The 24,651-nt window shown below is 36.8% G+C and overlaps 2 protein-coding genes across 2 annotated transcripts in view; one reads left to right on the top strand and one right to left on the bottom strand.

Annotated features, from left to right (window-relative positions):
* The window catches only part of LOC105387618 (protein trachealess), a 44,814-nt gene extending 26,718 nt beyond the window's left edge, over positions 1–18,096 (top strand). The window contains exons 3-10 of the mRNA XM_048622327.1: positions 1,004–1,080; positions 3,955–4,044; positions 7,120–7,288; positions 9,782–9,906; positions 11,866–12,059; positions 12,591–12,697; positions 14,911–15,058; positions 15,217–18,096. Of these exons, the coding sequence (XP_048478284.1) occupies positions 1,004–1,080; positions 3,955–4,044; positions 7,120–7,288; positions 9,782–9,906; positions 11,866–12,059; positions 12,591–12,697; positions 14,911–15,058; positions 15,217–16,429 (2,123 nt within the window). The 3' untranslated portion in view covers positions 16,430–18,096. The remainder of the gene's footprint in view (positions 1–1,003; positions 1,081–3,954; positions 4,045–7,119; positions 7,289–9,781; positions 9,907–11,865; positions 12,060–12,590; positions 12,698–14,910; positions 15,059–15,216) is intronic.
* A 993-nt stretch (positions 18,097–19,089) lies between these two features.
* LOC105387619 lies at positions 19,090–22,535 on the bottom strand. The gene is made up of 6 exons (XM_048622083.1): positions 22,404–22,535; positions 21,992–22,252; positions 21,658–21,725; positions 21,169–21,288; positions 20,713–20,763; positions 19,090–20,188 (listed from the first exon to the last, which is right to left on the bottom strand). The coding sequence occupies exons 2-6, from the start codon at positions 22,176–22,178 to the stop codon at positions 20,102–20,104; spliced, it is 513 nt and encodes a 170-aa protein (XP_048478040.1). The 5' UTR covers positions 22,179–22,252; positions 22,404–22,535; the 3' UTR covers positions 19,090–20,101.
* Between the last annotated feature and the right edge of the window lie 2,116 nt (positions 22,536–24,651).

The following is a 24,651-nucleotide window of genomic DNA, read 5'->3' as shown; positions in this document are numbered from 1 at the left end:
CTACCGCTGCTACTAAACTTCAATTTCTTCAGCCCTTTACCTTCTCTTCAAACCCCATAAATAAACCGGAAAATAGAGCCATCTTCCGCCCTGACAGCCAATAAACTTGCTACCGTGTTCTCTGCCATCTTGGTTTCATCTGTCACTGCACTACAGCCCGCTCATGTGTCTCGTGTCATGACAAAAAATTTGTGTGATGGTTGTAATTGGTACCTTACTGTCGTCAGCTAATCGCAATACAATGCTTGACAATCACATCAATAGATGTAATTAATTATTCTTTATGTATATTCGTAAAATACATAGTTTTAGTCTACCTTCCAGAAAAAGAATTAGGTGCGCTATCAGATTGAATGAACAAAAGTTTCCGCTAATGAACAATATGTCTCTATTGAGAGGAAGACACCTTTATATGGGCGTCGCGTACGCTTGATGATAGTGTCTCCAGAGGAACTCCCTGCGGTGGCCAGTTTGGCAGATAATTATGACTATCTCACGGCCTCTGTACAACGTGTAGTGAACGTCCTGTAGATGTAATCTCGCGGTATAAGGTTGCGCTTGCGCATCTTACAGACAACTTTATGAGTTTTGCTTCTTGTCTGTGGTTTGTTTTTTTCAACGGTGCGTTTTGAAGTTTGCTGCTGATTTGCTGATATAGGTCAAAAGGGTTCGGTTACGGGGTTACTTGGAGATATTATGATGGCAATGGTGATTTGATTGAGGCGACCAGTTACACAATAATATTATAAAGACGTGATGGTTAGGTACTTATTTAAAACAATATAAATTGCCAAAGGTATGTAGGCTTGATGAAAGAGACGATGAAGTTGATGATGATGATGACACAGAATACCTAATTAGAACAATAAGCTTCCCTACCCTTCATTACTTCAATTTGAAATACTTATTAGACGAAGTTAACAATGAATGCTTCTAGGCATATCAGTGGTAAGGATTTGACGACACTATAGATGTGCAATAATGATGGTTTTCCTTGTTTCAGGTGCTCAAAACCGGCGGACGCCGCTGGGCATGGCCATAGACTTGTTTGAGCAGCACCAAGGCACCCACATATTACAGGTAACTTGTAATCACTACAATACACTTGGCGGTTCTGAAGTTGGCAGCGAATGCACTTTTGTACCTTGTCAAACTAACAAACCGTCTATTCTTCATTTCAAAGATTGACGGTTATAGTTTGACAAAGAACAAAAGTGGAATCGTAGTCAACTTCAGGAACTATCAAGATGTCTGGACCAAACTGTACCTATGTTGTTAAGCGCTATTTGTTATCTCTTGTACAAACAAAGATTAGAAAAGATTGAATCAATGTACCTATAAACCCAAGAAGGCAATGCAACACTATCGGCTGATCTACAATCAATTGACCTCAAGAATAATTAGTATCGTTTAATTCCATTGTGCAAAGCTTACGTAGATTTACCAACACAAAAAATATAAAGCAACGGTAGCCAAAGTTGTAACACGAGTCAAGTAGGAACTTTGTGTAGGCCTTACGCAATGTGGTCCAAAACTTCACGGCATTTACGATCCAATTTCGACCGAGATTCGGCCACAATGGATCGGCTGCAACACACATTCAACTACTAAAACCGTTGACGAAACACCTAATTTGATATTTGCCCGATTTCACTCATAATTTCATAACGCCAAGTCGAATACACACGTTTGCTCGCGGTCACTTTTGTGGGACACTTGGAAAGGGATTTTGTTGAAAAAATCGATTATTCGTCGTGTTCGATCACGTAAATTGTATCGATTTGTGCAATCTATTCTGTGTCATTACAATATTGTGGGTAGGCTGCGGTCGGCGTACGGCTCAGAGGTAGAATTGGTTCGTACGTGATTCCTTGATATCGATTTTTTTTGTGTTAAATGCAACAGTTTAGCGGGACTGCCAAGGCGCTGTTAAGAAAAAAGTGGAAGGACATGTTTTAATGTAATCTATGTTTGACAATAGCACTCATTTAACACTGACCTCTGTGGATATCTATTTTTTCTAAGGTCGTATATTGGATATAAAGATACAAGCTTTATATATTTATTTGTTTTCTTTGCCAAAAATAGTTTTCACAGCTATTACTTTTTCGATGACCTCTTCACAGGAAAACTTAATAATAATCTGTCTGCCAAAAGACTCTTAGTTTCTTTTACCAAACTCATCACTACCGTCTTTCTTCTACGAAAGGAGGTCAGTCAAACCTATTGAAGTCAACAAAAGGCTGTAGGAGTTTTTTCTTCCTTAATCTCAATTTCGTTACCATCTACCGTTTAAACGCAAATTTTCATATAAAAACCTCATCAATCTTTGATGCTATTTTGTCAACCGTGCTTCTCATTACTGGACATCATAGCTCGCGTTCCTTTTTCAAAAATATCATATCTTCCGTTCGTTTTAAATTTTACTCATACTTTGTCGTTACATTTGAGATTTTACATACCTTTATTTAAACGCGATTTTCCATTGCTTGGTGAAGATACACCACGGGACAGTGTTATTTTGAATGGTCAGTCATCAATGTTTACTTAAGTTTTTTGTTGTAATAGATACGGAATGAGGCCGGTTGTATGAAGATTGTATTAGGCGTGCTGTTTTACTTACGAACGAGAAGATTCGGTAGAGTGTGCAAATAAATATGTTGGTAGGTAGTTGTTAATTTTTTATTATTTAGGTATATCCTTATTCTTCTTCCCGAAAAATTAAAGTACCTAAGTTCTGGAAAATTACAGTAATAAAATAAAATACAAATATTTTGTATTTTGTAGTACATTTACGTATCTATATTTGTATGTATGTATTATATCTTCCGTGATGAAATACCTTTCTACCCTTCTCTTAAGAGCTGGTTAATTACTATATTATAGTAACTATACTTACCACTTTTGAGAAAATACTTCTGAGCAAATCATGCCTACCATGGTATATACCGACATGTTATATAGGTACATAAGGCACGAAGCAATACGAATAGAAGGCTTAAAGCAGATTATTATTAATAATTAAGTCTAAAACACTCAGCTTTATTTGCACACCGTACTTGAGCACAACCCAGCATGAGCTAGCGCAGCGCGGCGTTAAATTATACCTAATATTTTTTACGTCTATTTATACTTCGGACAATAGTAGACATGAATCAACAGAAGCTCTAGGTAGGCAATTATTTGACTTAAACTAAAATGGTTTTGCTCATCTTGGATTTAGCCTAGAGCTATCTTAGCTTTTAAACAGATCTTCATCATCATCAGCCTATAGCAGTCAACTGCTGGACGTAGGACTCTCCCAAAAAACGATGCGATCTATAGAGTTCCGAAGTAGATCTTCATCGATGACAAATAAATTACACTTTCGCGCTTATGTAGGTACTTATATTTATGATTAATTCAAAAACTTTGATTCCCATGAGATAGTGGTAAAAGTAAAGTAATTCTTTATTTCCATACCAGTGAGAGTGGTGCCACTGCGCTGTGCACTGTGGTGAAAAAAATCATCAGCTAAACCTACCTCGTTTCAGCTAAGATATTTATTAGATAGATAGATAAGTTATTATTTATGTACTTAACACAACACATACACAGCTTACACAGCAAGATTACTAACATTAAGTTTAAGATTACATAAGCACACAACATTAATATGAGACATCCTAACTAATATTATAAATGCGAAAGTAACTGTGTCTGTCTGTCTGTCTGTCTGTCTGTTACTCTTTCACGCCAAAACTACTGAACGGATTTGAATGAAATTTGGTACACATATGGTCTAGACCCTGAGAAAGAACATAAGCTACTTTTTATCCCGGAATTCCCACGGGAAAACTTTTTAAGGCGAAGTGAAGCTCGCGGGAACAGCTAGTACAGAAATATAAGCAACATGTGTATTTATCATGTTACAAGACATATTTTTTTTTTAATAATGTTTTTTTTTGTCCACAGTCTCTAGATGGCTTCGCGTTGTCCGTGGCAGCGGACGGACGGTTCCTGTACATATCTGAAACTGTTTCTATATACCTAGGATTATCACAAGTAAGTACAAGCACATACACTTATACCCTGATTACACCTACCGTACTACTACAGTCTCCTCGGTCAATTGCAAGCCGTTCATTGGCTGAGGATACTGTCTCGCCAATCTACTCGGTAGGTGTAACAAGGGTAACTACCTACTTCTCTGCCTAAGGGTTGCCTGTAAGATATCTCATTTAGCGAGAAGTTTAGATGGTGTGGTAAATTGTATTCATGGCTAAGTTCAATCATGGTATGGTCAAGTACATTTACATAATCTACATAAATTGGCACCCTTATGTGCTTTTACTGAAGGTTTAATTTATTAATAATAATTTATTTAATTTATTAATATTATTAATAAATTATTAAACCTTCAGTAAAAGCACATAAGGCTGCCAATTTATGTAGATTATGTAAATGTACTTGATATAAGTATTCAAGGTACTTACCACAAAAACAGTCAACAACACATACCTTATTGACATTACGTACCGAAGGTACTCGTATCACAAAAGATTATAAAGCTCATTCACATACATGCGTACCACGCGACTACAAAGTACGGTCAGCAGACGATTACATCTCAAAATTCGGCGGCGCTAGAAAGAGCATCGCATCCGGTCGTTACAGCCAGTGATCACAGATAACTCTTTCACACGTGTCTTCTGTGTTATGTGGACTACGTGGTCTGTGAACTCGATGGCTGGTCTGTGAAGACGAGAGCAGTTTGAGACTTTCATTGTAGAGCTTTCCGAGATTTTTGACAGCGCGTTTTGGTCTAGTTATGGTTTTACGACGTGTGGGTGTTGCTTTACTTAATGAAATTGTGGTGACATCGTGGCGCCATGGCCAACTATTTCTCTTTATTTATGAGAGAAATGTTCGCATTAGCTTAAAGTGGAAAATGCTAAGTAAAGAATTTTAATAAAAACAAGATACTGAGAGCCCATTAATATGCAGATATGAGACTAACTCGGCGACAGGGATAAATTATAGCGTAAATAAAGTTAAAATTAAACACAAAATACGAAATTTATTAAGTCGAGAAAGAGGAACGTTACGGGGAAAAAATTAAACAGCATAACGAAATTAAAAGGCAGACTGAAATATCCGAAAATCGGGAAAATTCGCTCCCAACTTGGCTGGGGGGGTGTGGGTGCGAGCGAGAGGGCAGGCGGCGGGGGAAAGAGACGATAGGATATGCCGGTCACGTCCCGGGCGAGGCTCGGGCGTGATACTCATCCTAATGCGCTGCCTCTGCGAACCGTACTCTACCCCCCGCACCCCGCACCCCGCACCCACACCGCCACAGTGCAGGCCCCACACAGACGCGACACAACGAAAACACCTCGCCAACACATCTATGCCCAAAACGTGTGTGTGTTAGACACATAAAAATACATAAACTTCCTGGTAAATAAGAGCGCGCTCGCAACTTACTCCTAACACGAGCGTGGTGGCGAACACCTCCTATATTAAATTCTGCGAGGGATATTTTTTCGAATCTCTTCGCCGATGATAACAGAGGCGATGGGAAATCATATTTTTCCTTTATAGATAAAGACGAAAATGGATTCTTTACTTTTTGTTACGATGTGCCCTCTCGTTGTTGGAAATTATTTACGTGACGCTTTTTGTTTCTGCCCTTATCGGGCCCATCTGTAGCCTCAGATTATCTTCTGGTGCCGCCGTAGATGTATCATATCTCTGATGTATTATGACTTTATATTTCCATGGCCGAGTTTTCTCTGTTTACTCACATTACAACAACCTTTTTATTATTTAAAATATATGAATGAATGAACCCTATCTAAAACAACACAGAGTTAATTTGATTCGCAAAACAATCGGTAGCCAACAGGACATGAAATCATCACCGCATCATCACTCCATAAACTTTACGGCTGCGAATTGAAAAAGCCATAAAATAAAATCCTACAGACTTTCCCAGAAGCGACCACCGTAATGTGACTATTGTTTAACGCATTCACATTCGTCCATCGAGCACGGATACACGCCTTCTGAATCTGTAATAGGGTCCCACAATTATATTTGATAAATTTATTTAAAGACGCATTTGCATACGCCGACTGGTCCGCGGGAAAGTTTGACGGTGACAACGCCATCGCCAGTGCGAATTCTTCAACGCTTTCAAAGAAAGGTTTCCGCTCCTATTCTACCGTTATGAACTACGTTAGAAACTTACTGAAAATAGTGTAGTAGTGTAGGTACCGTCGGAAAGTATAACAAAGTTTTTTTTAAATGTTTTTGTCATTATTGTATTAAGGACGTAATGTAGATTGATGTAATTTTTAAATATTGGGAATCTAAACGCTAAATCATATCAAAATATCAGTTATTCGTTTTCTTCTACTTCTCTCCCTCTATCCCAAACGTCGAATTTTTCACTACCAAAAGCTCAGCAAAATCAAATAGACAATAACCCAATAGCTTGTAACCAACGACCAATACACTCAATGAACAAAGCCATCACGTACCTACTATACCATACAACTCACATGCCTAACTACATAGCTCAACTGCTGACATGAAACAACCATTATTAATAAGCAGCATAAGAGTTAGACGACACGTCATAAGTATGATCTTGTCATCGCAGTTATGAATGAACGGATGGGCTTATCACACCATCGCTTGGCAGGTGCTGGGTTCCTAGAAGAGACACTAATAAACTGAGCCTAACGAGAATGTGTTTTAAAAGTTTATAGTTGGGATAGACTGTGTTTGTGGACGGTGACAATGTTGGAAATAAGCAAAGAATGATAAACAAACTACCTAGGTGGTACACTGGTTTTAACGCATTTAAGTAACGGCCACGAAAACGACTGTTTAAAATAACCAACGACATCTAAACTTATGGTGAATCCCGATATAGTGACGTTTATCTGATGGCTATCATCATCCTCATCATAATCATCCAATAATCATCCACTTCTGGATATAGGCTTCTCCCAAGGAGCGCAACAACACTCGGTTCTCGGCCTTCCTCATTTAGCCACTACTGGAAACTAGCTATATAATTCTAAAATAACCTCACGCATCAACACCTTATAACCCTCAACCCGCTTCCAGGTAGAGATGACCGGCAGCAGCATCTTCGACTACGTGCACCAGGCGGACCACGCCGAGGTGGCTGAGCAGCTGGGCCTGTCTCTAGCTGGCAGGAACGGAGGCGCCGGTCTGAACAGCCCAGCGTCAGGGAGTGAGGAGGGGAGCCAGCATGGCACGAATAATCCCGATGGTGAGTTTGATTGCGACCGAATGGTGTTTTGGTTAGTAGACTGGTATGCCGAAGGTCCTGGGTGCCATCCCTGGCGGGGGCAGGTATTTGCCCCGCGATGCAGGCTCTGCCTAACTAAGGTCAGATGGCCATGTGTGAGGTGTCCCCATATAAAACGTAATCATTATTATTAAATTAATGATACGGGAGGTGTAGAGTGAAAATTTCTTGTTCTTTAGACATAGTTTAAGTGAATTATAATTTTAACAAATAAAACATAAGGCAACGGCCATTATTGAGATCGCTATCAATAACTTTTGCTGGAGGTGCTTTTCGATAATCTAAAAAGTCACAGGAGTAAATAAGTCTGCATGGTGAAGTATATGTTATTCACCTATTTTTCAATTTAGGTAGCATACTTAGTTAAAGGCTATGTAAGTATGACCACCGAAACGCAAAAATACGTTCAGCTTCAGTTTTATTTGTTTAGAATATAGATACTAACATAGGCTAAGTACATTGTAACTAATATACCTAGACCTTTAGTTGTCTGTTGAATAAAATAAATTAAATTAAATTAAATTAAAATAGGCTTGCTGTATACATAAAGTACCTACGTAAATCAATAATTGAAATAAAATATAGCGATTGCAAAGAGATGTTCTCCTAGGAAAAAATACCAAATTGAATTAGATTCCGAGGTCGTTGCGCCTGTTCCACGGGCGACAATACTGCTCCGAAAATTTTCACCCACTATAACGAATTGTACAATGCTCACTGTAATAAGTCCAAACCGTAACTAAAATTAGATTAGGTTAGCCTTTGGGAACTTTATGAAACGGTCAATGGGGTGTCAGTACGCCTCTCTTTATGCTGTTGATTAATATTTCATTCTCCATCGCGAGTCTATTTGGAGCTTTTGCTATAGATGCTCGGTTAGAATTGATTTTGGGGCGCCGCTGTGTAACTTAATTTTGGTTCTGAATGTCTGAATGGCAACCGTCGTCGTGGGAATTGACATCGAATTGATTTAAGCAATCATATTCTTGAACCTGTTACTAACTTTAGTTAAGCCTAACCTATATTGGGTAAGGAATTCGGAGAATATTGTTAATGGTTACCAATTAATCGTACCTATAACTGTTAGAATTTCGATTAGGGTTCGGATAATCTGTATTTTTTTTCTCTATCACCTCCTCATCTTCATCAACAATATACCAATTCACGGCCCTCATCCAAAATACCAGACTTTTTCCCGAACCTGCGGATAACACAAGATTTAATTTACTAACATGAATGAATGAAGGGATCGATTTCAATTTACCATCTCGGTGTGTAGAAAAAGTTGTTGATGAAAAAATCAATCAGGGTAGAGATGGTGTGACAGGGATCTCTTTGTTGGGTGACGGCCGTGGTGACGTGAAAACAGTGGAAGATGTTGTGGAAAAAATAGCAGCATTGTAGCTTGAAGACCGTGCAACAGCTACCGAGGTTTTCTCTGGACCTATCAAGTTGATGCGTTCCAGAGGTGCTCCAAATGTTGAGTTTTGAAACCAGATAGGTAATAATTATTTTCAGCTCAGCAAATATGGTACAACCACCCTCAGTTGTATATAAAATTTACTATATCATATTATATCAATAAAATCAGTGGTTCAATGAGGATAATGGGATAACAACAAAATTAAGAAGTTAATGTAAGCATCTACCTAAAATTAAAATGTTTAAGGACATCAATTCTAATATTAATTTAGGGAAATCCTGACAGTTACTTGACGAAAACACTTCAAGGACAGTAGTGGACATCGTTTCCAAATGAGTCATTTTATTACGTAGGTACTTACCATATTATTTAATTTAACCAAGTAGAAAAGAGTGATTCAACTCTACACATGACTTTGTTTTATGTTTATTATGTAATAGACATTAAAGCATTCTTAAACTTATTTAGAATAGATAACTTTAAAAGATTGAGAACCTCCGAAAGAATGTTTAAGGTGAGAATTCAGAAAAATCAATTAAGGCATGCTGTAAACGGTTTGACGGATCTCAACGTTCTATTTAAAAAGAAACCTTTTAATTAACCGTTTTGGCCATCGCCCACTGACTAGTAAATTGAAAGAATTTTAACATCATTTTTCTAGCTACCGATTGTTAGTTTCCAGTTAAAATATTGAAATTGGGTACTTACTATTTACTTCTAAAATATACTTAATAGGAATCTGTTCAACGCTGAAATCGTCACATACAGTAAAGGCTGCGTTCACATTTGGCAAACTGTTCACATGCTGACTGACTTAGCGACCTACACGTATTTTCGGTTTAGTATGTTTTCAGTTTGCTACTTTTGTGCTCACACTACGCAACGCCTAGTAACGGACAAACAGTTTTCCTACTGCAAAACCCAGCCTAATGGTATTCTATCAAACATATTTTACACCCACTATTATATTTGGTGTATTGCAATTTATTGGTTATTGCACGTTCTAAATCTCATCTTGTGTTTGTCAACAGTATCAGCATCGATGACGTTAGCAGCCAGCGGGTCATTATTCCGAGGGATGGACCGAGCATTTTGCATAAGAATGAAGAGCACACTTACGAAAAGAGGATGTCATTTCAAATCATCGGGTTATCGGGTAAGAAATATGATTATGATTAATATCAAAGCATCAATGATCAAGTCGAAGGCAGTTCAAAGCTTATTAGAGTTTGTTTATGCATAAATACTGCAGCTCTTGGTAGTGGATACTTAGTGTATAAGCTACCTAAATCTATCGAACAGAAACAGAAATAATAATAAAATGAAAAAGAACCACGGAGTCAAATTATGTATTTTTCGAAACAGGAACTAAGCAACTTATCTCTCAGGATGTTGCGAGAGCAGAATTATTTATTAACTTGAAAGTCATTAATAACGCTAACGAGTATGAAAATTTGTGGACATTTTTCTTTATCAATTTAAGAAAGAAATGCACGATGAATTTTCATTTCCAATCTAGGTTGGGAGAGGCAAGGATGGTGATGGATCGCGTTTTGCCGACAGTGGTACGTGGAGGGTGGGTATCTAGATTTAGTGGTGTCTTTGTGTAATTATTCTGCATTTCATTTTTCAAATATTGTTAGAAATAACTTATTTGTACTCAGAATAATCCAAAAAACCCACATAATCATTACAACACTCCTAGCATGCGAGGTCTACTACGATCATACTTATCATCTAAGTATTTCCTCTATTTATTCGCCACAAAGTACTTCCTTATGGCGATATAAATGAATTCAAAAGATCTTTTTATCCGTGTGCGATCACAAATATTATTGGTAAGAATTATTGTCATGCGGCAGGGGGTGCCTCAAGGCTCTCGCCTGGGCCCATAATTTTTGCCCTTTACTCGGTGTTAGAACATAAACTGTGATTATATCGCGGGCGACTTGCGAATTTCTCAGGAGTTCGTAAAATGCCAGTAATAGATAACTTGAGGGGAGCACCTTTTATTTTCTTGTTTTATAAACGGTTTATTAGACAAGGAGCAGATAGCTAATGTTTATTGCTTTCTTATTTATGTATCACTTCTAACTAATTTTGACATAAGTACCTATAGTTCGTTGGCATCTATTACTATATTCCAATATTTATATCACGAGAAGGAGTTACGAAGGTAATAATATCATAATTATACCATACAATCATAACTCCAACTTATCTTTATCTAAATGGCTCAAACAAACGCGCGGATATCGGGAAAGCAATTAGTGCAGCCGTTTGTCAATTCTCTAATACTAAATAGGGAAAATCCGCTGCGGGCGTAGCTTTATTGGTAAAATTTCCAACTGCACCACCATCTATAACATTATGAGACTTGATTCCTACACCTGATTCCAATCCTAACCTGGGTTTGGAAGTACGTGATCGCAAAGATGACTTTAAAAGACAAATTACTCTTTTACAACCAAATCAGTTGAAAATGGCAACTGATCTATGGTTTTAAATCTTTGCAAGTACGTGTAAAAACCAAGTAGAATTTATGGATGATATAATTGTGTAAGTTTGAGTGGAAATCATACGAGTTTTCAGATTATTCTGCAAGAAATTTAATATCTAGTTTGAGATTTGAAAATATCGTTTCGAGCGAAGCGCTGCTCGTTTCTCATAAGGCACGTCTCACATTTACTGCTTGCAGGGAAATGAACTGTGAAATGCTTCATAAAATCATAAAAACTTTTTGTTTGGATACTGCATTGCTCGTCAACTTTGATTAAAACTGAAACATGATGTTTAATGCTGTTCATGCAACTTCATCTTATTACACCCATAAAACACCTTCTAGCCCTGAACTAGTCAAAACTTTTGATTTAGTACTAATCATTAGGTACATTATTTACAATTATACCTTATTTCATCTACAATTCTAGATTTCTAAACAATTAGGTATATACCTAAGGATAAGGATAGTTATCCAGAAGAAATTGTTTTAAGCGATAATACCTTTATTTTGTATAGTGTTTAAACGAATTTTTGTAACTGTCTCCTGGTTTTTATGTTCACAAAAAAGGCCTTATAGCTTCATCAGTCTAATAATCCTCTCTCATCTTTCCAGGTAGTCCTAATGCTGTGCCGGCTGCGTCCCCAGTACACGTTCTCTCACAGTCGGAAGTCCCCACCAGCATTGCTGGGCATGGTGGCGCTGGCCATAGCGCTGCCTCCACCCTCCGTGCATGAGATCAGATTGGAGTCGGACATGTTCGTGACGCGGATCAACTTCGATTTTAGAATAGCCCACTGCGAACCCAGGTATTTGGAATGAGTTTGAATTGTTGTATAGTTTATGTATTTTGAGCCAAGTATATTTTTTTTTGTTCTACGACGTACTAAATTCTTTTCTTTAGGTACACTTGTCCAAAATTAATAATGCACATGAAGATCTTCACACCCGAATCATTAAATCGTAAGAGCCTTAAAAAAACACTTGCATTTTGTACCTTGTTCTAAAAAAATAGGAGTCAATATCATGTGTCACATAATCGAAAACAACTGATCTGTCAAAGATTTCTATGCGCATTATCAATTTTGGAGCACTGTATATTGGTTTCTTAATGCTTAAACTAGTTTTTTCAAACGATACATGGTTTCCATATCTCAGCAGGGTGATAGCAGTATACTAAGTACGCTACAATTTACATTACATAGGCATATTAGCCACTTTATTTTTAAACTAGTTTTTTCAAATGATACCTACTCATGGTGTTTGTATATTTATTATTATTGATACATGGTGTCTATATCTTTATTGTCAAATGATACATGTTGTCCCTACCCCAGCAGGGTGTCGGAGCTGCTCGGCTACTCGGCGGAGGAGCTCACGGGCAAGAACCTGTACGCGCTGTGCCACGGCGAGGACGCCAATAAGCTGAGGAAGTGTCATGTGGATTGTGAGTATTGTATGCTTCGATTTAAAAGATACGAACTAGATGGTGAGTCATAAACAAAAACAAAGCAAAAACTGTCCGCATTTTGTTTACTGTTAACCTAATGACAACCATGGAATAAAGTCACAAATCTTCTAACCGAACTAATACAAAATAAGATCCGAGTAGTGTGTTATATGGCGAGCCATTTTTTTGCACTGGAACTCCATCTAGTTCAAACTGTAAAGTATGGCATCAGATGGCACCTTAAACTTTAAACATGTCTCAGGCACCATATCCGTATTTTACTATCTTGGCAACACTCAAATCCCATTTTCCTGTTCAATCTCATAAATCTTAACACAGAGAAACTCCAAATAGATCAATCGGACCATTGTTTCCAATATGTCCTTGCACAAGGAGGTACATTTTACTCGCCGTTGCCGATGCATCACGATGACCCAATACTGGTGAAATCCTTGTCAGGTTAATGGCGTAACAGCCTATTGGTATTCCGCTTGGTCCTCTTAGAAATTCATGTCAAGAAGACGAGCTCAAGGCGGCTTGGGGTGTTACGAGGAAAATTTATTGCTCTACAGTCACTTTGTTTTCTTGGGAAATTTGTTTAGTCACAACGACTTGGTGCTCGCAAAAATTTCTCTTCACACGATATTCCATACCTATCTAAAATATAAAGAAAGTGTAGCCAATTTTTGTCGCCAGAAATGATGTTGAAAAATTTATATTCAAATAATGTTGTCTTTGGCTCGTAGGTATTACTATATTATTACTTTTATAGGCTTTCGTCAGAGGAATACAATTTTAATCCCGCCTGACACGGAGCGCCGGCCCGTCTTCTCGGATTGTGATATGAATAATAATGTCTTATACATCATTTCGGTTTCCTTTCCTGAGGAATAGACGTGGGAAATGACATGCTTTAATATCTTTCGAGATAGATACAACTTTTTTATTAGCAGCCTTTGCGGTTCGTGCTAGCACATCCTGTGTCGTTGTGTCGTTTGAGTTTGAAGAGTTAAACTCTAATCCATTATCATTTGCCTATGGCGTCTCTATTTCCTCTGGTCTAATAAACTCCGGCGCTTTCCTTAACCAAATGACAATTATATTTTCTCCTCCTACCCATGTTTGGACGTCACATATGAATGGAAGACTTCAAATGACGTAATTAGCATCCTGAACTAGGAAAACAAAATGGCCGCCGCTCGTACACATGCCAATCACGCGCCTCCATACTGAGCGTATGTGATTTTTATAGGATCTTCTTCACCACCTAAACCGTTGATAGCTTTACTGGTCCATCAATTTGAATTTAAAATGTCGGCTATGTCTTACTACAGTTGGATGCCGGTCAAATGTGGACAATCCGGGAATAGAATATCAATTGTCGGAATTACCATATGAGACCGGGTGTTTGCGTAGAAAGCGGGTGATTTGACGACTTACTGCGCACGTCATTGGGCATTTTGATGGTCAAATTAATAAAAGTAGTGAAGACATGTGCGTTATTTGTTTAACCCGAAAAAGGATGTACAGGACGCTTTAAGCTTGATGTATTGTTATTTGAACATTTTATTAACATATTTAAGGCTGTTTAAATTTAAATGAAACTTTATGATGTTATGATGTTAACCTACATGTCATGAAAGTTAATGTTGGTACAACCAATAGAATACCTAACCACTAAACCAATAATGCATTTGTAGTAACTGAGCTTTGCATAATCAGACAGATATCGTGTATTAACTGACCTCATCAAAGGTACCAGACAACAAACGGCGTTAAATATCAGTTTCACTTATTGGCTTGAAGCCAATGAAGATATTGATAAATTAATAAATGGCAAACCGCTTAACAATGCACAATGCCACAACAAACCTAAAACTGACATTGGTCCTAATGATTCACGTAGCACAATACACATGTTCCTTGGACTCTCATTGTATACAGAATTGAATGTAATGGATGCAACCGCATACGTAGTTAAAACATTTGTTTAGGAGCATCTACCGTCATCGATACCGTAAAGAAATACAGGTGGCTCAATGTATTACTCATTGGTCAGTTCGAATGGGTAATCAAGGACGACGTTAAAATTTGGCAACGTTTCCATGCAACATTAACTAGCAACACCGCTACTGACTTCGGTTATATTGATGACATTTTCCTATTAATATTTCCTGACAAAATGCTGATTGTTATTACGTTTGTTTCAGTAATAAACAAAGGTCAGGTCCTGACTCACTACTACAGGATAATGAACAAGCTAGGCGGCTACACCTGGATGCAGACTTGCGCTACCGTTGTCTGCTCGTCGAAGAATGCCGAGGAGCAGAACATCATCTGTGTCAATTACGTTATTAGGTAAGTTATTAGAAAGAAATAAATATCTTTTAGTGTATTAAGATGTTGTCAATGATGCGACAAATTTACCATCCCTGATTTCATCTTATACCATCACTTTTACCAACAAAAATATAATAATATTTGCAATCCATTAAACAGTCTGTTTTATCCCCCAGTGGCAGAGAATTTGCCAACACCGTCATGGATTGCTGCCAACTAGAAGAGAGCGTGCAAGGAGTGAAGCGGGAAGAAAGCGCCGGCGATCCCGAAAATGGACCTCCAGACACCGATAACTCTAGCGGTCCTCCGCCGCCCCCGAGACATCCCACAGAGCGGACCGAACCTCCAGCACCCTCGGACTCCTCATCGACTGCACAAACACCAAACTCAGACGTAACGCACCTAACTAGGCTAAGTGACACACAACCTTTACCTCTTCAAACAACCACAGAAAAAACATCACCAATGCCCGCTCGGAGACTCAAGAAACGAAAGCACACAATCGAAGACGAGGAAACGAGCGAAAGAGATGAAGAAGCGAGACGAAAATCTTCGTCAAACCCTGCGGCCGCTATGTCACCTATAGAACGAGATATGTCCAAATCCAATTTAACCGTACCTGAAGGTGCAACCGATGCTACTTCCGTTAGGGACTTAGAAAATGCCATGTCAAAACATCTACCGGCTATAGATGGCAAAGAAATATCGCATAGGCCAACAGATTTTTCCACTGACGCGCTACTAAAACAACAGCAGCAAAAATCAACAATACAATGGATAGGTACGCAGAACCATCATTTGAACCACTTGAACAGACAGCTCCCGGGAAACCACACGACGACTCCCGCCTCAGCGCTACTACGGCAGTTGTACGCAAATAGGGAAAGTGTCATTAGAAGTAATTTCTTAGGTGATGGTAGAACAGGGGGTTACTACTCGAGTGATGGTCAAACTGGACCTTTGCCTACCCCTCCTGGCAGTGAAGGCTCGGGCTACGGAGACCAACTAGGCCATAAAGGAACTGAATTAGGGACTTTAGCATCTTACGGTGGTTATGCCGACTACCATTCGGCTATGACGCCTCCTGGATCCGTTTCTCCGCGAGACAAGCAACAATATGCTTTATCGTACGACAATTCAGCGTATTCTGAAGCGTTGCGGCATTCGTATTTGGGTGAGGCGCCTTTGCCTTTGAAGCCTCAAGCGTATTCAGCGGTGCCTGGGCCTTTAGACTACGCGCCAACGTTAGACCAATCTCAGTTCTTCCACCCTCCGTCTTCTTTCCATCTGTACCACCCCCAGGCCCATGCCCACGCGCATGCGCCGCACGCTCACCAGACAGACAAATCAGCGCCACCAAATACTAATTGGTATTCGTCTGGTTCATAGCCATGTTAATGATTCGGACATTGCGTAAGGATACTTTCATGTTGAAATATACGGTTATCTTGATGACGTGATGATGTTTTCAGATATATTTTATTGTGTTTCTGTAACGTTAGAACTGGTAGTGTTTAGGTCTTTGGAACTGGAAATCTCAGGTGAAAATGACAATTTATATTTTTCCCCATGACATGTTAATGGACTCAATATTAATTTAACGACTACATCGATACAATTAGTTATACATAAATAATGTTGGATTGTAATGTATACGGATATGAAGACTTGACAAAATTGACTAAGAAAATAATACTCGTTTGGTAAAGACAGCCGAAGCGGATACTTAAGTGGTACTTACTTATTTAAATATTTTACAGCAACACCAGGCACAAAATTTACGATAGTGAAATAATATCAATGGAAATGCTTTATATTTTTTTTAAATAACTAAATATGTATTATGAATTAATTCTGCTATTTCACAATATACTTGACTCGCTATACCTACGAATAATATCATAAATGAAAAAAAACTGTGCCAAATAAAGGTGCTATAGTGCACTGACGCATTTGCAATTTTAGCTTAATCATTTATCTTGAACATACCTAAACTTACTTTAATAGTTCAACGAAGAAAAAGGGTGATGTTCATAATCTTGTTTAAGTATAATTAGGAATATATATACTTTAAGGAATTTAAAAGCTCTGTGGATGACACCCATATAGGCTAAAGCTTGTTGCATATCATTTTTAACCTAGGATAATTTAGGAAAAGACGTCTTGTAAATTTTTGTAATATACCTTGGTAATATTACCGCTGTACTGTATCTAGATGTAATTAATCAACTCAGTTCTTCTGTACATTCCATTATCTTAAGGTGGTATCTATTATATTAATGTACATTATTGCTATTTACGAAATAAGATTTCATTGTAAATATTTAATACCAAGTTGTGTAGCTAACCTAGTACCTAATCAATAAGTATGATGCATTTTTACTCAATATTCTGTTGCTCAAGTGATGTTTGTTTACAATGTTTAGAAGAAAATTTCGTTTTCATTTAATTTAACTGATACCTTACGTATTTAGGGTCTGAAAATCAACTATCATTTCCACTGTTACTTTAAAAAAAAACCTGGCTAGGTATAAATTGGTACATGATAATATTTATGGTATCAAACCGTGTTTTTCGTATCTACCTACTTAAGTACATAAACAATCATACATAAATCCACTAGTATGTGTTTAACCCAGTCGATGTACCTAATACTCAAATGAAGAAAGTTGTTTATGTTTGGTTCAGCAATTTTAATTTACAGACCAAAATTTAAACTAATTTTTTTTACATGTAATTTAATTAAGCTATTAGGTGTTACGCATTAATTAATAGTAATTGTAATATTTATTCCATAACTGTGCAATACAAGTAAAAATGTTGTTCATATTTTTTTGTTGTATTTAAAATAAAATTTTCTTTTAAAATTGGTAAGTTTGTAAGTATTATTGTAACTGAAATTAGGCTTAAAGTTCGAGTATTTGTTATGTTGTTTTTTTTTCATATGTCCTCAAAACACTGATGTACATTTTTATTATTTTTATCCTAGTGATAATATGAGTAAATGAAAAAGGAGGAAAATTTTATTTGTCCAAATAAACGATTAAGAATTTTCATTCAATTTTGTTTCATTTATATTAGTTAAAAATAAGCAATGCGGAATGCAAAAACTAGGATTCATGGAGTGTCCACAAACCCGCTCTAGGCCAGAGTGTAAAACTCTTCCCTCATCGGAAGGAGACCAAAGCCCCAGCAGTGGGGACGTGATGGGTTGTGATGTGAATGTTGTAATAATGTTGCAGTGACATCTTTGTATTTATACTGAATCAAAATGCCGAAAGCTATTATAAACCTTATTTTAATATCAAAATATAAAAATAAATACCTTGTATGCCACAAGTTATCCGTGCTGGATATGATAATGCTGGCACAGCGACGTAGCGTGGGGCCCCCTTGAAGATGCAGATCCCATAAAATCTTATAATCACATACAATAATTGTTATTCAAGATATAGAACTTTACACATACTATGCCTATTACATGGTACTGGTAGCGATTTTTGATCACTAAACCCACTTTAAGATATTTTAGCATTCCGAATTCAGTATTCATGTAACTATAATCATAAAATCGCAAGAGAGGCTACCATCCGAGGAAAGGACCGAATTGTATCCCGGATCCCCGAGCTTAAAGTACTGTAAATTATCGTACAAAAATTAGATAAATTACGATATACCCGCATTTATATACAAAATATTCGATAACTACAAACACGTGACTTTGAGACATGTAGCGCCACCTATAGATTTTACTCGGAACTGTTACGCTCAGTAGTTGAACCAAGAACAGTACTATTTTTCTGTTGCTTACACACGCCTGAGGTATAGCAATTCGTCCGTTTGAAAATGGGAGCTCTCGCTCGCTGTATGCACAAATAGTGACTGGAAAGTACTAGTAGATGGCGCCATTGCTGCTTTGTGAGGGACTAACAGCTCCAATCCAACATCTCTATTAATTTAAATAAATACAGGTTTTGCAAAAGTTAATAGTTATCATTTAGAACGAGAAGTTTGTTGGAAACATCTACAGGAAAATAAAAATAAGTATGTCATTAAATTGAGATTCATTTTATTGTACAAAAATATTATAAATGCATTTTGGACGGATTCATAATTTCAGGATTTCATATTCTGTTATGTATACTTAAAAATAGTACATAAAATAGCCTTCAAATGATATTTGCGCTTGTATAATGTATTACTTATTTATATAAATTAAATTTACCTACAGAGTAAATTTTGAACGCTACGTAAATATAAAAAAACACACATTTAAATAAATCTTTATGAGGAGATGAGTCAACTCATTTGTGTAAGGGCACTTTATTCTTCAACGTAGACTTTTTCTTTTAAATACGTATTAATGTGAAAGGTATTTATTAAGGGTAAGTAATGGAGGAAAATTGATTTTACTCATGATATCTCAGTCTATTAAACTTTAAAGATATCAGTCCATATATTATAAGTATTTGATTTGATTAATTTATTAATTTTTAATTTTTTTAATTAATTTATTAATTTTCACATTATTAAGTATATTGAAAACAGGAACTTTGTTCATACTGCTTTTAAGGTGGTAAATGTCAAAATATTAGAGGACACTAATGCCATCTGTGTTCGAAATATGGCATACCTCTTTTTATCTGTGACATCTGTATTTGTAAGCTTGATATTTTTGAACGTAACTTAATTATTCTACTTAATTATGCTGGAAATTATAATCTCTAATCGATATCGGTGTTCAGCTATCAGAGTTCAAATTCTGTAATACGTTATGTTATGTCATATCTCAAATGCAATAATGGTGGGCAAGGATTAAATAGAGTGCCGCTATTATTAGTATGTATACTTATTATACTATACAATAGGATCGCTTTTATTAGTATATACTTATTATACTATACAATAGGGTCCTATTATATTGTGGCATTTTAATACACTCCCTAGCTAGGGTATTGAAAATCAATCGAGCGATTCATTTGTGCTTCAGCAGCACTCATCATACATTAAACAGATAAAAAAACTAACATACCTTATAAACTATTTGTGCCTTTTGTAAAGTTAGTAATCGATTAATATTTCAATATTCGGTGACTGCATCTCGAGGATGATCTGATACTGCGAGAAGACACAAAGCCAGCAGTACACCTGGAAAAAGAAATATAATAAGTATATATAAATTTAAAATAAACGTATAAGTACGAAGAGGTAGTGAGACGGTCATATAAGCCTTACATTAATAATATTATTATACGAACAAGATGTGGTGTCACATACGAAAACAAATGAAATGGGTAAGAGCCAGCTTCTCACGCCAGAGATGCAGTTTCAAATCCCACCCTTTGCACGTACGGTCATGTGCAGAGAAACCTGACCCCCCTCTCATAGTAACAAACAATGCTTCTGAGAGGGGTCAGATTTCTCTGCCTTATACTTATACAAATGAATTCTTTGGAATTTAAATACACTATGTTGCTCTTACGGTGTAGGAAAATATCGAGAAAAAACCTATCTAGATTGGTTGGTTGGTGGATTCAATGATATACATGATTGAATCCACCAACCCGCAGAGGACCAGCAATGTGAGAAATGGTCCAAGCTTAAGATGGGATTTCAGTCATTGAGGATATGCACAAAGGTACTATTCAAGAGAGCCAGGTGCAGGTACTTACGTTATATGCCATCCACAGGAAGTCCAGAAATGCTGCGAAGGTCGCCTCCAGCTGTAAATTTTATTTTAATGCATTATTAATTACGTACATTAGGTTACCATTTAAGTATAATTATTAAATTACAAAGCTAATTTGATACCTCAAACTACTAATAAATACAAACTTTTGCCATTGAGCTTTGTTTGCAATATTATTATTAATATCATATGACATGGTATTGGTTTGTTGTGGGAAAAGCTAAAACAGAATTTTAGTATACTCCGTTTGATTATTGGTTGGTGACAATCATATTATTGTTATTGTGCATGTTTCTAGGGTCCAATTTAACTTAATAATTTACGTAATTCAGTCAGGAATCAGGATCAAATTAAACGGTTACTATTTTTGCATTAAAATTGTTGCCTGTAAGAGTGAAATTTAATTATTTAAACATGTTTTATTAGAAATAATACTCACGTAAATGTAATAGCCCCCAATGAGCCACAGTCCAAATATCAATTGGAAAACAATAATGAGTCCAAATGTCATCAGCCACGGCAATATGAACCCTCTCATCCAGATGTTAAGGCCTATCACCTGAAAATAGATACATAATATCATTAGTATTGGATGATAAAAAAGAGGCCACCCAAAAACAATCTGGCGATGTTCTGTGGAGAATGAGCCAAAAGTTGTGGGGATGGATAGTGGGAGGATCTTGCAGCCGCTGCCCAAGATCGAGCCAGGTTGAGAAATATTCTCAAAGCCCTTATGGGGCATTGCTGACATTTTTGATGTGGCCTAATATTTAGTTGCGGTACAACCACAAATGATCATGTCCGTCAGCTCCTTTACGATTATGATTATGTAGAAATTGTTGTGATAATCCGTTTGCTACAAATATGTGTAGCAAAAATGAAAGCAACATACCTTAGCTGAATAATGTAAATAATGAAACCAACATACCATCAAGACAGAGAATATTGCCAGAAGTAACAAAATAATAATGAAGATTGATCCAAAAACTTGTAGAGCTGTAAGAAAAATATACAAAATGAGTGTTAGACCAACTTAACTACTAAATTAAAAGCTTCTTAAGTGTAGTCTAGGATATAAAAAGGTAACAAAAATTTTATTAGATTACAGGGATACATTTTTATGCAGGTAGTTAGTTAGTTTGTAACACAGTGCCTTATATTATTAGGCTTAACTTAATAATAAGGCACTAAGGACTCATGAAACCTTTATTTATTTTAAAATAAGCTACTTAAGTAAATGATTTTGATTATAATGTACTTACAAACTCTCACATCAGCTTCAAACAGCGGGTTCCAGATCTGAGTGGAGTCTCCACCAGCCATCTGGTACGAGATGAAGGTGATCAGCACGACGCTGAGCGCGATGGTGTACATGGCCACCGCCTTGCTGCCAGACTTCACGTCCGAAGACCAGATGCATGGTGACCAACATGACTCAAGAACCGGCATTTTACACCCGCTTTTGCTTCCTCTGGAGACTTTAAACAGTCTTTTCTACTTAGATGCAGTGTGTAGTAGTAGTTCTGTGAAAGTAAATTGAGAGTTTGTGAATAATTGGGAGAATAAAAGCCAGTTGCCTTAGATGCCACACCTACAAATTGTAACGTACTTTTTTGGGATTTTGTGTCTGGAATGAAAGTAAATTAGTGGTGCTAATAATAAAACTGTACTCACAGATGATTTCTAGCTAATTTCAAGTTGTATTATCAATTATCTGTAATGGAAATAGTAAAAATAAGTTTCAAATATGATAGCGTCCAAAAGAAACAAATCAAACCAAGCTAAGTTTTGACATTTGTTTGACACTTGACACTATTTAAATGACAGTAATGATAGATGACAGCAGTGTTCACGATGCGTTCCTGATGCTACAAAATAAAAATAAAACGTACGTATGTTAGTTATTATTCAGAGGTTTACATCCGCGAAGAGTAAACTTAGGCTTGGAAGTAGAAAATAAGTTTTAGGTAGGTACTACAGTGCATTTCTAAACCATTAGATAAGTCTTTAAGTATTTTTTGTAAGTACATGTAAAAAAAGTACATAATAAATATATTTATTTTTCTATTTTGAATAAGTATGTTTGAACTATAAACAATTGCCACTTCGGCTTCGCGGGAAAGAAAAAAAAACTTAAGAAAAGAAGATCGATTTTTGTTGCTATTTATATAATTTGCGGGAAAATAAAATAAAAGCAAGGCATCATAGAGAAAAAATAAACAATTGTGAAAAGAGTGCACTCTCGAGGAGTTTTTTGTCATACTCTATACGTCATACTGAACAGCACCATCTCTTTATATTTCTCAGCCTCATTGTACACACATACAGGGTGCCCTGTTGGGACACCCTGTATATATAGGTATTGTTATCACAAGTTAATAGCCGGATCTCCACCAAACGATCCAATGCGATCCGATCGCCCGATCCAAGAAGTTTAGTATGTAAGATTCCTTGGATCGCGCGATCGGATCGCGTTGGATCGTCTGGCGGGGATTCGGCTATTAACATTATGTTACACCACACAACAGTTATTACATTTATTAGCTAAATGTAAGTTCAATCTATTTATGTACCTACCTACATGCAACAATAAATAAAAAACAAATTATTATATAATTCTTTATTACCTCGCATATAACAATGTTTCAGTTCAGTTTTGTTCATGTCACTTGTAAAATAATATGCGAGTGGGTGTGTGTATTCCTTTTTTATTCCTTTCACCATGAAAACCAATTCATGTTTTGCTAGTTTATGTTTCCCAAGAGAAGCAAATCTTGTCACTTGTGGTGATAAAGTCATTTCGTCCAATAGTGCATCATTTATCCTCGCGAGGCAAATCTTTGACGACATTTATCAGTTTGGTACACATTGTATTTTAATCTTCAGCGGTTATGAAGATGTCGATCGCTCTTTGCCAGTGCCGCCATTTCAGCTCGGTTCCCGTGGAACCACATGGAACCTGGATCCATAAGGAATCTGTCAGGTCACAAGAATTTCATAAAAACACTTTTTGCGGATAAATATGCTTTTTCTTGACACACCATGTTTATTTTTATTTGTAGGTATATAAAATTTATAAATAACGATATACCGAGAGTATAGGCTTTTATTACAAAAATGTTATTTGCGAGACATTGTAAGACAACTGAACTGACACTGACACGCAATTTCTTCATAATAGCCATAGATCATGACAATGTTAACATTCAAATACTACTTATCTATGTGTCTTGTTATTGTTCTATGGTCTTGTTCATAACGCCATCTTACATGTTTTTTAGGGTTCCGTAGCCAAAATGGCAAAAACGGAACCCTTATAGTTTCGTCATGTCCGTCTGTCCGTCTGTCCGTCTGTCCGTCTGTCACAGCCGATTTACTCGGAAACTATAAGTACTACAGTGATGAAATTTGATGGGAATATGTGTTGTATGAACCGCTACAAAAATATGACACTAAATAGTAAAAAAATAAATTGGGGGTGGGGCCCCCCATACATGTAACTGAGGGATGAAATTTTTTTTTTCGATGTACATACCCGTGTGGGGTATCAATGGAAAGGTCTTTTAAAATGATATTAAAGTTTTCTAAAAAACATTTTTCTTAAAGTGAACGGTTTTTGAGATATCAGCTCTCAAAGTCGTAAAAAGTATGTCCCCCCCCCTCTATTTTTATAACTACGGGGTATAAAATTCTAAAAAAAATTGAGGTGATGCATGCTAATTAACTCTTTCAACGATTTTTGGTTTGATCAAAGTATCTCTTATAGTTTTTGAGATAGGTTGATTTAATTGCTGCTACGGAACCCTTTGTGCGCGAGCCCGACTCGCACTTGGCCGGTTTTTTGGTAGTAAGAGTAATATAAAGAGATGGCGCTACCTTCTACTAAAAGTTCAGCCATTAAGGCACTGACCCCCCCCCTGCA

Source organism: Plutella xylostella, chromosome 7 (genome assembly GCF_932276165.1).
Source record: "Plutella xylostella chromosome 7, ilPluXylo3.1, whole genome shotgun sequence".
Taxonomy (NCBI): domain Eukaryota; kingdom Metazoa; phylum Arthropoda; class Insecta; order Lepidoptera; family Plutellidae; genus Plutella; species Plutella xylostella.
The sequence above is the reverse complement of the archived record's forward strand: the minus strand, read 5'-3'. Positions and strand labels throughout refer to the sequence as shown.